Raw genomic sequence first — 13,972 nt, 5'->3', positions numbered from 1 at the left:
AGTACACGTTATGTATATTTTGTTAAACGTAAAAAAAAACATTGATATATAATAAATATTATAACATAATATTATGATCGATAAAATTATGACAATGTTCGTATCAATTCACGTCAAATAACGCAGCGGACACAAATATCAGATGATTGTATAATAGTATAATAATTACGATATCATGGCAATGGCATTCAGTCCGCGATATTATTTTGTCGTGTGTCAAACCGCGAAGACGCGACGACGAGTTAATTCGAAATGTGTCATAATTTTTTCGTTACACCCGATACTTATAAGAATAATAGATAAATAATTTTCGACAATAATAATAATAATACAAAAAAAAAATAGCCTAATAACATCAATAATAAATATGTTCTAATAATAATGTTATATCGTTTGTACAATGCGTCGTTACACAATTACATTTTTTGCATAATGATATTATACCTATATTTACACATTAATGATTCTAATAAATAAATAATTTAATTTAATCATAACAATAATATTGCGTTAAAACGATGCGCGTTTATCGACATGTCGTTTGTATGTAAAATATGAATTATGCCTAAAGCACGAAACACAAATAGAACAATAGGAGAGAAAAAAATGAATTTAAAACCGTATCTTGCACAGTGAATAAATCGTTGATACAGGTAGATAGTACAAACGGACTTGAGCAATACACGTATATTATATATAGTATGTCAACGGTTTGATAACAATAATAATATGAACGAATTATATTTGCTATACATATAATAATATATAATTATGTATTTTGTCGCGTCTCATAACTCGTTTTTTGTCGTTGTATTTTGTTTTCTTTTTTTTTTTTTCGTATATTTTTGTTTGTGTTTTCCTTTCTTTTTGTATTTTGTGTGTCCGCTGACGAGTCATTGCCATCATCCTGCATCTTCCTGCACGTCTTCATTCAATACGACGCATAGTTGTATACAGACGTCGCGTACGCCGCAAACCTAAAAATGAATTCGTTCATCAGTCATCATAGCATGTACATTGTACATAATATATAATATAATAATAATATAATAAATATTAACTATCTTTATTTTTATAAGGAATATAGCATAACAATCACGAGACAATACTAGACGCGTATATGCGTGGAGTGTTTTTTTTTTTTTATCGTTTTCCATAAATTATCCTCATATGTTTCTGCGTCACACTTTTTAACACGACGACAACAACGGCCAACGACCACCATCAATATTCTACCGCAGTCGTAGAACATCGTGTAACTGAATCGTCGGAATTCTCGTGGACATGGGAACCCACACCGCACGTCCGTCCCGTCAACCCGATTCGGTATAAGTATATAATAATAATAATAATAATAATAAGATACGACGATGTCTCACATAGTATAAAGTATAATTTATATGTACCTACACTTATATTATTACCTATTCATATTAACATTGACCGTAGTAATAAAATACATAAACAGACGCGATGAAACACGTAACGGTGTGTAAACGTGGGCATTGTACCTATATATAAATATAAGTAATCGGTAGCGAAATATAAATAATAATAATAATAACAATGCCAAATAATTAGCTCGCATTATACTACATAATATTATATTAAGTATAATACGGACAGTATATAATATTACAGTAAGCTATTATAACTTTATAAGTATGTCTGTGTGTAATTTCTTAACACGTCAGTTTGAAGGTATATAATATTATGATAATTGATTAACTACGCACGCGGCCTCAACTATATTATACGATTCTTCATCTTTGGGCCCCTTCCATCCCCCTAGTGCCGTGTGGTTATCACACGATGTCCGAATCGAATCACGTCGGAAGAATAGCGTCAATGCTTGGATAGAAACAGTGGGAAGAGTATTCGGGCTAATTAATTTATTCCGTGACAAATAACATTCACAGAAAGTAACCTACATCCTCTATGAATAATACATAAAAAATGATAATATTTTATCAAGTGGCCCAATTTTTATTTTCTTTCCATAACTAACTTACACTTTTCTTAACACCCACAAGCATCAAATAGTATATTATGTATTATATAACTTCTGACTGGATTATTATTTCAACTGTGCAGAAAGATTTTAAGAGGATACCATATCCACATGTGTTGTCTCTGTTTTATTAACGTTCAGCATAACACATTTTGTGATGTTAGCTTTAATATCAGAGGAAATTTACCTAATACCAAATTTAAAGGTAAGAATATTATCTATAAAATGAAAAATGCTTTTATTGATATTATAATTTTAAAGTGAGTTATAGCGATGTCTAATATTACACTTTTAAAAAATTAATCAATATGTTAATTGTTTAAACAATTGTCAAGACAATTGAAAGTAATAAATTATAGAAAAAGACGTATACCTTTCATCAGATTTTTGTTTGTCATTCAGACGCATTCTACCATATAATATAGTCATAAAAAACTGCCTATTGCGGATAACTTTAATAGACTTGCGGTTGACTCCAGGATTTATAATGTTCGTCACAAATGACTTATCTCAATCCCTTAGTCACCCTTTTTTTTGTCTTTAATCGTACACATTTGTATTACACTAAAATACTATGAAATGGGTTACATCGTGTAATTGTACTGATTTTTTATATTATTGGATAAAAAAAAAAATTAACAAAATTAAATGAATACCTAATGGAGAAACTTATCACATAAATATATTTTTGTTTTTTTGAATAATTCGATGAAAGACGAATGTATGGGAATCGTAGTCGACTTATATTCCTACATCTGAAGTTGATACTATGGACACAATAAGTTTGTATCACGAAAGTTTGAGTTACATATAGAACTTCTCACGTTTAGACCATGTTTATATTTATAAATATACCTATTAATATATAGGTAAGTAAAACTTATTAACACTTATTAATATTACACCTAGCACTATAATAATAATAATTAATAATTAAATAGTATACTGTATACTTCATCGAAACATATTATATTTAATTTACGTTCTTAAAAACGTTCAATTTTAAACTAGGTATTATAAAAATATCTTATATTTTAAATAACAAATGTAATGTATAGAGAATGATACGGTGTTAAAAATCATGACAAATTGTACAAACGATGATTACCATAACGTCCACAACCCATATCGTGTCTATACGACGGACAGTGTTATAATGATAATGATTTTGGTGTATTTTTTAATAATTATTATTATTATTCAGTTCAATATTTCGTAAAGACCAAATTAAGCATGGCAATATTAGTGAAATCGTATTTGGCACAATTGTAATTTATAAATAGCACATCAGCGTTTTCACGCTAGTAAAATAATATTCGCATTTAAATACATAGGTATCGATAACAATATACATATACATATCAAACAAACAATATATTGACGAGTTTCTGAGAAAATACAATTATAACTAAATAGGTGAGTATAATTGACCATGTTTTATTTGGAACCAATTGTTTCGCATAAAGCACATTTTTATTTTTATAATGATTAAAATTTAAATACCTATATAATAATTGTATTTGAAATAATAATCAAATTTTTTTAGTGAGTTCACTAAATAGGTATATAGTGGTGAGAATTATTGTGATAGTAATAATAAAGTTAACTGAGATATATTGATTTTAATCAGAATATATTTTTCCAAATTGCATCATTATTATCTAAATATATTGTAAACTATAAAAATAGAATATTAGCATCCGTTTAACTATTGATTTAAATACTCTATAGGTCTTATATACACTCTTCTAACAATGTTACTTTAATTAAAAAAGAAAAATTATATTTATTTATCAAATTAACTGATTAGTACTTAGTAATTTTCTGAATAATATTTGATAATATGTACTCATTATAAAAACATATTTTTTTTAATTAAAGCTATAAATATGCATTTTTTTGTCAAAATTCACGTTTGATAGGATTTACAGGATAAACAATTGTAATTACCGTTTTAAAAGATAATTTATTTGAAAATACATTTTAATATCAACAAAATAAATTGACTGCCATTTAAAATTTAGACTTATACCTAGTATAATTGTTAACATAAGGTATAATGGATACAATGTCTGAGAAAAAAAACATGCTCTTAAATTTGATTGATAGATTTTTTTTTTTTAATGGTCTAAAAATGTTTGCGCGCACACATATTTAATTCGGTTAATCAGATTTTTGATTTGTATACACATGCCTACTATGCATATGTAAAAACGTGAGCACATGACGTGCTTTTTCATCAAAGAGAAAACCTTATAATGTATTAACGTTAATAGGTTTGCTAGTATAGTGGTGTATTATAAATATTATTATATTATAATACTCATACATGCAAGTACAATGAAATGTGTACATTTATCATGCTAATATTATATATTATAATGTTTTGAAAAATAATAGTGTTGGATTATGAATGGCATACAAAATATAATGTAAATCCAGGTCGTGCAAATACAACCGATGAGGTGTTAAATAGACCAGAACTAAACCAAGAGAATCAAATATTTATATGCCGAAGTTATTCTATGATTATAATTTTTTTACTGTCGTTTTTCAATGTTGAAAAAATTTATTAGATTATCAGGGAGATAATTTACAAGAAAAACATATTTTATGATCATAAAAAATATTTAAAAAATGCCTAGCACCCATAAAATCCATATTCAGTAAACATTTGATTGGTTTATTAGTTATTGTCTAAATAATTCATGTATATTATGTTATTTTTCTAACTCTATTCAGAAACACTTAATGTACCTATGTTTAAATAATGATTTTACATACTATATTTTGATTTTTTATTATCTACACTAAAGACGGCGACAAGTGGGTAAAAGGTGATAAGCTAAAATCACTACTTTTCATCAAATTAAAATAGTTCTAATTTCGGTATTTACTGTAATGGTTCTAATAATGTTTAAAACAAAAAAAAATAAACTATCAAACATTCTGATAAAAAATTTAAAGAATAATTTTTTCTATAAGATATCATCTTTTTCAATTCAATAGTATTATTCCGTTTCATACAATAACAGCCATATACATGAAGTATAAATTATTCTTATAGAAGACTACTCTGTAAATATGGAATTAAAATATTATTTTAAAAATAAACGAATATAATTATTAATTAAAAATGTTAATTACACATATTTTATAATATCAATAATATATAATTTTAACATAAAGTACTTGAATAAATATTAAAATATCATGTAATTAAAGAATCGGATTTTCTAACTAATTTAAATAATGTACTGCAAGTAGCAAGCTCATAATATTAATTAAATGCATGTACATATAATGTGTTTTGAATTTTCGCGAAACACTAATCTGATCAATTTAGTGTTTAATTTTCTATTTTTTGTAGCACGTATTTGAGTATACACATGCAATTATCCTTTCAAATTAAATAACCCAGACATAAATTCTAAAAAAATTACTATTATAAACCAACTAATACCTATCATATAAATTGAGAATTCGATCATAATAACATATATTATAATTTAAATCTTTTGTAACGCTGAAAGTATTGAAATAACAGGACGTTTTATTTTTCTTATACGATCGATAATCTATAAGTGATGACATTAAATAAATATTAATTCGGGTATCATTAATATACAAGCATTAAATGATCTATCATATTAACCTAGTGGGGGTAGAAATCAATTTCTTTAGATATTCACTTATATAAGATTAATATAATGGTACTTAAGTAATACAGTTATAAACACATATTTTAGGTATTTTCATCATAATTTATTTTTATGTATTCATACTGGTTTTAGTTTATGTGGTTGATTCATCAAAAATATTTCATGACCTAATTTTAAACTTTTTTTTTTTATTTTTTTTATAAGCTAAACTTTTGAGTTTGAGTGATTTTATTTTGTGAACACGAAAAAACAAAATAGTAAGTACAAGAATATAATATTATATAATATTGATAAAGTTAAAATGATTTATATTAAAACAGTCGAAAACTAAAGCAGTACGCTATAGTTATATTACCTTTTATGAATATTATTAATGATTTTGAATTAAAAACATAATAATATATCTATATTTTTTTATTTATTTAAAAACATATACATATTTATTTTGTTAATATTGTAATATTTATTTATTTTATTAGCAAATTATCAATTTATATTATTAACTGTTTATCTTAAATTAAATATATTAGTTTTATGAAGTATTAAATTTTAAATCTGTCAAAAACAATTTAATAAAATTTAAAAACAATTTTTGGTTTAAACAACATTTTAATACAGTTGTTTTCAATTGAAAATATTAATTTTTAAAAGCATTTCTATAGTTGATATATAATAATATTTTTTAATATTATCTCATGAATATATTAAAAAAAATAATACATTTATTATATCATCTTTATAGAATGATATGTGCAATAATTTTCATTTACTCTTTTATGTATATGATAACTGAGAAAATTTAAAATTTAATATTTATTTACAGATATGATAATTAATATTAAAAAAACAAAACAAAACACAGTTCAATTTATATCCACACTGTTTATAAAATATGTACAATGTTGATTGTGCGATATTTATTTATCATCATTTTTAATAGTTAATTTTTATATTTTTGTTTAATTTTTACTGCTATATTTAATTTTCTAAATACTAATGTTCATTATAAGTTATAATTATTTGATATAATTATATCAATGTCATGTTTTAACTTTATTATTCATTAATATAAGCAAGTTTACGAAATTATGTTATCGCGGTATGGCAAGATACAAAGTTAATAAAAACTTTTATTTTTCTAATATTTAAAAATAGTTATACAAGACTTGCTATAATATAGTTTATTGAATCGATCTATAATTTATTTAAATTATCATGAATTCTGTTTTTGGTATATAATACGTGACGATTTGTGAAACATATAAGTACCCTTACATAGGAAACCTATAAAAAAGTTGTGGAGCAATATAGTTGTAGAATACAATGTACTTAAATTTTCTGTATTGCATTTCTAATTATTATAAATACCATTTTCTTGAAGATCCATTAATGGTGTCCCTTGAGACCCAACCCAACTGCGAATAGCGCGAAAAAGAACCCAGCAAAACCAGTGGTGGCCACGATCAGCACCAGTCCACCCAACATTAGTGGCACAAGCGTGAAAAACTTGAGCTTGTACGCCAACAGCAGTGGCAGCATAAATTTTTTTAGTTTTTTGAAATCCTTCACTTTGAACGGCTTGTGCTTTTTGCCTTTCTTTTTTCGTCTGCGTTTCTTTTTGACGATCGCTGGCTTTTCATCTCCGTAACCTGCGAAAAATCACAAACATATTAAGTACCCTTCAGCAAGGCCATGAAATACAAATAATAGTCATAATAATATCCTAATGCGCTGTAAGATGACTACTGGAAAATGAATACTTTACTGGATTTTGAATTGTAGTATGAATATACACATATTTATTGCTGGCGGTCTCTCCATGGTTCATTAAGGAGATGACCGGTATGAACGATACCTATGATTTACATACACTCATGTATTTACGTCATGTGACGTAATCACTAATCCCATTTTGATTCATAAACGAACCAAAAATAAAACACGTGGCCTAAATTATACATATTTATACTTATTTATTAAATGCATAAAGTCGTATAACCGTGCTGTTCTACGTGCGTTTTATGCCCATCGCAGTATTATTCTACCACCTGCTGCATGAAAGATGTCCGTAATTATTCGTCGCTTACGATGGCATTTTATTTTTATAATATTCATCGGCCGTCAACATGCTACGTCATCGCAGCAACGTTTTTCAGAATTCTAGTAAATAGTATTTAATTTCATTTATGGTATATATATATACAAATATGGGTATACCTACTCTAAATAAAAACATTCAAATTCGCTTTGCACTGCACATTATGGAAGATGATTTTAGAAAGTAGAATCATCGTTGACTTACGGGCGAGTCGAATCATTGTCGACTTATGATTCTATTTATCATTCGTTTATTTAACTATTATATTGCAGAAGGGCAATTTAACATCTTCGTAATAATATTAAAATAATAATATTTTCGTCTCAGAAAAGTCGACTGGGATATGTCTATAGCCTCGGTTTTTTTGTGGCAGACAATCTGATTCACAGGTAATGTGTCGGGGTTTGTCAAACGAAAATACACTATGTTATATTTAAATGGTATCGTCTAAAGTGACACATATAATTGTTTTACATTATTATAATACAAATTCGTCTTGGATATATATTTCATTATACACTTTACATTTACTGGTAATTTGTTCTTGAGGGATGAAGCACCCAATAAACATTGCACCAAAGCTCGATTACGTTCGATGGTGGTCAATGTTTACCGATTTTCAGACCGGACGAGGCAATCAACCATGGGTAATACATATTTTAGAGAAAAAAAAACACTGGCTTCGATATGTGTTTTCCTTTTATATATTATAATATAAATAACATATTAAACAAATAATAAACTATCGTCAAATGAACCATAATATACTTAACACAGGGTTTATCGAATCAGTACCGTGTCCAAGGACGAAACCACAACTCGATATCGTGCATTTAACGAACAACGAACACATTTAATGGGTATCATATTGTTTTCTTTTAGCGACTATAGCAATAATGACGATTTGGACGGATTTCATAGCCAGGCTATTGAAAGTAAATACCGTCCAACGTTTTTTCGCATCAGACGCAATTTACCGGATGAATGCCTATACAAAGTCATCCATAACGTCATTGACTTTGACTCAAATTTATACATCAAATATAATGAATATATGATACATAATAATATAATATATCATATGATGATGACACCGCCGTATAACATACGATATACGTGGGTCCTGCGTTTTTCTTTTTTTTTCAGTTATTGAATACTTTTTTGGGGAATTGTTTTATACTGTAACCTGCCTAGTCAAACTAAAATAAAATAAAACAAGCCCATCAGGCGCGTTTTTTACTCACCGTCGGACGAGTCGATGTGTTGTACTTCGACGATCTCTTCAATCTCTTCTTCCTCACCTTTATCCTCATGATCGTCGTCGTCATCCACGTCATACTCGTCTTCGTCATCGTCCTCGTCATCGTCATCGTCATCGTCGTCCTCGTACTGCCTAACCCGCTTGGAGGTCACCTCCTCCGTACCGACGGTCGGCCGGGCGGTGGACAAGCGAGGTGGCGGGAAGGTGATGGTGATCATCGGCTTGGTGGTGCTCATCAGCGGCTGATACCTAAACGGTATGTCCCTGCGGGCGTCGTGCGTGCTAGTGGCCACCACAGACTTGGCAGTGGTCGTGGTAGCGGACTTTACCGGCGAGTGGGACGGAGGTCGCGGCGGCGGGTGCGTGACGGATATCTGTGTCCACGACTTACCCAGGGCCGTAGGAGAGATGGTCGGCGACGCCAGTGGTGGCCCAACGCCGGTGGCCGGGGGGTCGGGGGCCCTCATGATTATGCCCGACGTCTCAGTGGTGTGCGGCGTAGACTGGCCGACCGCGTTCTTCTGGACGACCAGCCCGAACTTGGACCAGACGCCCGTGGCCGTGGCGGCCGCTTCGGGGTGGACGGCCGCGGATCCGCCGTCGAGCGCGGGACAAACCCGATCGGCGGCGGTCAGCAGCAGCGCCAGTACCAGCACGAGCGGTGGCATCGCAGCGGTCATTGTCGCGTGCTGTCGGTCACGGCCGTTGGTGTCGCCGAGACGTTTCGGACGACATGGTGACGTTAACGGCGACGTATTTATGCGCGGCAAACGGACGAAAACGAATCTTTCGGGCGGCTGTGATGCACGGCAAGAGCGTTCCGACACCGGACTGGCCGATGTCTTCGGCGCGGCACGCCGACGTCGGAAAATCGCTCTCCCCTCTTCCCCGGCCGGCGGTGTCCCTCCACAAACCCGAAGATCGCCGCCCGCCGCCGCCGTTTTGCCGGTCCAACGGTTTACTGTGCCTCGATTGTTAGCGCCGCGGCGAGAGGACTGCAAACACCACACGGTCTACACACCACCTTCGCCGCCGCCGCCGCCGCCACCACAGCTACCGTCGTTAGAATGGTAAACGAAAATAATAATAATAACACGTCTACTCTTCTTCGACGACCATAGTAATAGTGCGACCGTGTCATACTTGCAATGGAAATATGTGTAATATTATACACACACACATTATTGTTTGACGCACGAAACCGACCGATCGGTGTTAATAGCTATTTTCACGGTGTGCTCCACACTCGTACGCACGCAATCCGCGTATTATTATTATTATTAACATCACAATCGTCATCATCATCACCGTCATCATCACCATCATTAACGACGACAGTTCCACGCTATGGATAATATGGCGGACCGATCCAATTAAAAAAAAAAAAAAAAAACGTTCAACGAATGTAAAACCGAAAATAATTATTATTACCACATGAATACAATATTACTATTATAGTAGTTATAGGTTCATTTTTCTAATATTTTTATTTAGGTCGATTCGATCGTTACAATTTTCATATTGTTCTCGTCCGGCGATCTATTTACGGTATAACGCCGACGGCTGTCTTATGAGAATTTTAATTATCCAGGTGCCGTGTCGTCATCGTATTGTGGAGACGCGCACATCGCACGTACATCTATATCACATCTACCCATCGCGACGGTCTCAATCTCTTTAGTAAGAATAATATATTATTATTGTACCGCCTACACTCCGAGCAAATGTATAGAACAACAGGACAAACCGTAATGTTTGATTTTGCACACTCACTGCGCACAGTGCCATATAAAACTTTTCACCTAATAAGTAATGGCCATACATTGCATCTCAGTCGAGTTAAGTTATCATCGCTCCACGGTTTTAATCGAGAGATTAAGTCACGTCCTATTCCATATTATTCACCCGTTTTTGTTACGACTACTTAGTATTTACGGTTTTAAGTAATATATTTTAATAACCATACGATACGCGTACAAATAAAAAGAGGTTGTTTTTAGTTCTCAGTAGAGATTTTCCAAACTAAATATAATATATATATATATATATATATATATATGACATACAATTATATTAAAATTCAACGTAAGAGTTGTTCTTCACAAATTATTTACTATGGATCGTTAACATATTTCACTCTGACAATTTAAAAATAAAAGTAAATATTTAACCAAAACTAATGGAACGTTTTAGTCACACGAAAGTAAGAAACATACTTAATTGATATAGTTCTGAAGTTTGTCGATGTTATCAAGTTAAATTCCAGTTTATTAAAGTTAATTAATATGTTTCATATCTGTTATGTTTTCATTACAAATACGTCATGATAAACCCGTAATAATAATAAATAATGTATTATATATTATATAACTGCGTTACAATGCAGATTGATTATTACTGTATTTAAGACAATATTCATTAATAGAAATATATAGTAATATAGTGTTATAAAAATTTAAATTGGTTATGGTTAATATTTTGATAAAAATATGAAATATTATTTAGTGCTATAAAGAAGTAATTATTATGTTATTTATTCATAATTTTTAACTTATATAAAGTATAAATGACTTGTTTGGGTACATAACTTTCGATTTTTTTATTTATTTATATATATATATATACTAAACTTACTAAGGTCAAAATTCAATCGAAGAAAAGCAATAACAATTTTACTTTAAAAATACAGAAAATATAAATATATAAATTATAACAGTTAATAAAATACCGAAATATATACCTGATCAAATTAAATTAAGAATTAAAAACTTAATTTGCTTTTTAGTTTACTAAACTTGATAAACTTTTATTTTAAATTTGTAAATACAACAACTTACAAAACATATTCATAATTATTACTTATGAATAGAGCAAGGACTTTTATGTACTCAAAAATCATCAAATATGTATTTTAAAAATGCAATTAAATAAAAAATGTCTTAATAAATTATATATTTTCTTTAAATATTTTAAATATTTTACTTTATTTAATTTATTATATACCTATTATAGTTATACATATTAACAATACATCCACTATAGATCTAATCACTAGCCACTGACCATTAAGATAAACATTAGTCTTTATCGTTTTTATGGCAAACTCACAGTTTAATACAATTTTTGACTTTGATTCATGAAAAATATTTCCCTTAGAGCTTGTTTTTTGATAAACTATCAAATAAACACTTAAAACTTAAAATATGCTCTTACAATCAAAAATATGATTTTGAAACCTACAAAAGTCAAAGTATACAAACATTTGCTTTAAAATTTTAAGATTTGATCATAAACGTTGTTAAATGCTTCATGTACTTACTTACCATATGATAACGTAAAGCAACAAAAAAAATATGCAAATACATGAAAGTCCTGTCTCTATTTATGGCCTTAATTTTAAATTTACAAAATACATGCTACATAATAATTTATTGTATATGAAAATGTATACGATTCATATAATATTATAATATTGGCAAGTGGGATGGTAAAAAAAATATCACTTAAATTAACCGATTAGAATTTTAATATGCTCATGTAAGAAAATTTAATATGAATTCTATATCAACTGTACAGTATTGTATTTTGACAAAAAATTAAATTTCAAAATATTTTTAGTAAATCGTTTATGGAATTGTAAAATTAATCGGGTTATAACATGTATGTATTATATATAATAAATAATGATATATAACATATATAGTGTATATAATATATAATACATACTAACATTCCGTAAGTATAATGAAATAACACGCAAACAAAACGTTTGGAAGAAAAAATGTTTGAGAATCTCTGATCTGATCGAAATGCAAGAACGGACACATTATTTGGTATGCATTTGACAAGCAGAAGAAAAGATACTGATAATAATAATATATATAATATAATGTCACAGTCTGGTTTATACCAGCAAAAATCTTGTTATTTATGCGTTATATCATTATTTATTGATGGAAATTGTGTCCTGTGTCTATGTCACCTATGTGAATACTGACGACATAAAATACAATAATATATTATACGTTAACGGTTAATGTAATTTATTTAACCCAAATATAATATTTTTATTATGAATAAAACCAGAAACCGTAACGTTTTTATATTGTATATATTATAGTATTATACGTAAAAGTTTGTATGGAATATAAAATGTATATTATATAGGAGATAGGACTTGTGTTATTATTATTATTGTTATTATGGCAATGGCTTATATTATGGTTTTCAATAAAATGAAAATATCCCGAAAACTTAAATGTGAATAATTCATTTTCGTGTAACTTTATTCATTGTTATTTTCTTTCGTCTATATATATATATATATATATATATATATATATATAAATGAATTAATTATTATTATAATATTTAATTTTTAAGATAATTATCGGTGTTTAATGGTTCATCAATAGCTACATATTCAATACAATTCATATTTTTGTCAGATTAATTAATTTTTATAGTTATACCTATAATTTATATTCCTATGCATCTAAATTTATTTATTTTGCTTAAAACGAATAGTGTAAATGTTGCGGTGACTTTATTCTATACCTATGTGGTATAGACATATTGTATTAAAGCGGTCAACCAAGATATTATTATTTTATGAAACTTCATACATTATCACATCATTTACTAATATTTTATAATAACAGTCGATTCAAATCTTTATTGCTATGATCAACGCTATTGCGGTTAAATGTGGATTGCACTTTCTATCCAACTCAGGCATGGTCTGAAACTTACCCAAGGAAAATATGGAACTATATACTATTAAGGACGTAATATTATATATTATGATATATATATAAGCAATTACCTACAATATATTATTTTGTTTTTGTGCGATATCAGACAATATATTTTTAGTGACATATTTTCGCATAATATTTTTAAACATATATGATCCGTTTATGTGTAAATATACTACTTTC

The 13,972-nt window shown here is 29.2% G+C and overlaps 1 protein-coding gene across 1 annotated transcript; it reads right to left on the bottom strand.

Annotated features, from left to right (window-relative positions):
* LOC113553706 (transcription initiation factor IIA subunit 1) lies at positions 1–9,874 on the bottom strand. The gene is made up of 3 exons (XM_026957188.1): positions 9,016–9,874; positions 7,042–7,322; positions 1–977 (listed from the first exon to the last, which is right to left on the bottom strand). Exons 1-2 carry the CDS (start codon positions 9,710–9,712, stop codon positions 7,060–7,062), a joined length of 960 nt encoding a protein of 319 aa, XP_026812989.1. The 5' UTR covers positions 9,713–9,874; the 3' UTR covers positions 1–977; positions 7,042–7,059.
* Between the last annotated feature and the right edge of the window lie 4,098 nt (positions 9,875–13,972).

The sequence above is a fragment of the Rhopalosiphum maidis genome, chromosome 2 (assembly GCF_003676215.2).
Source record: "Rhopalosiphum maidis isolate BTI-1 chromosome 2, ASM367621v3, whole genome shotgun sequence".
NCBI classification, from domain to species: Eukaryota; Metazoa; Arthropoda; class Insecta; order Hemiptera; family Aphididae; genus Rhopalosiphum; species Rhopalosiphum maidis.
The sequence above is the reverse complement of the archived record's forward strand: the minus strand, read 5'-3'. Positions and strand labels throughout refer to the sequence as shown.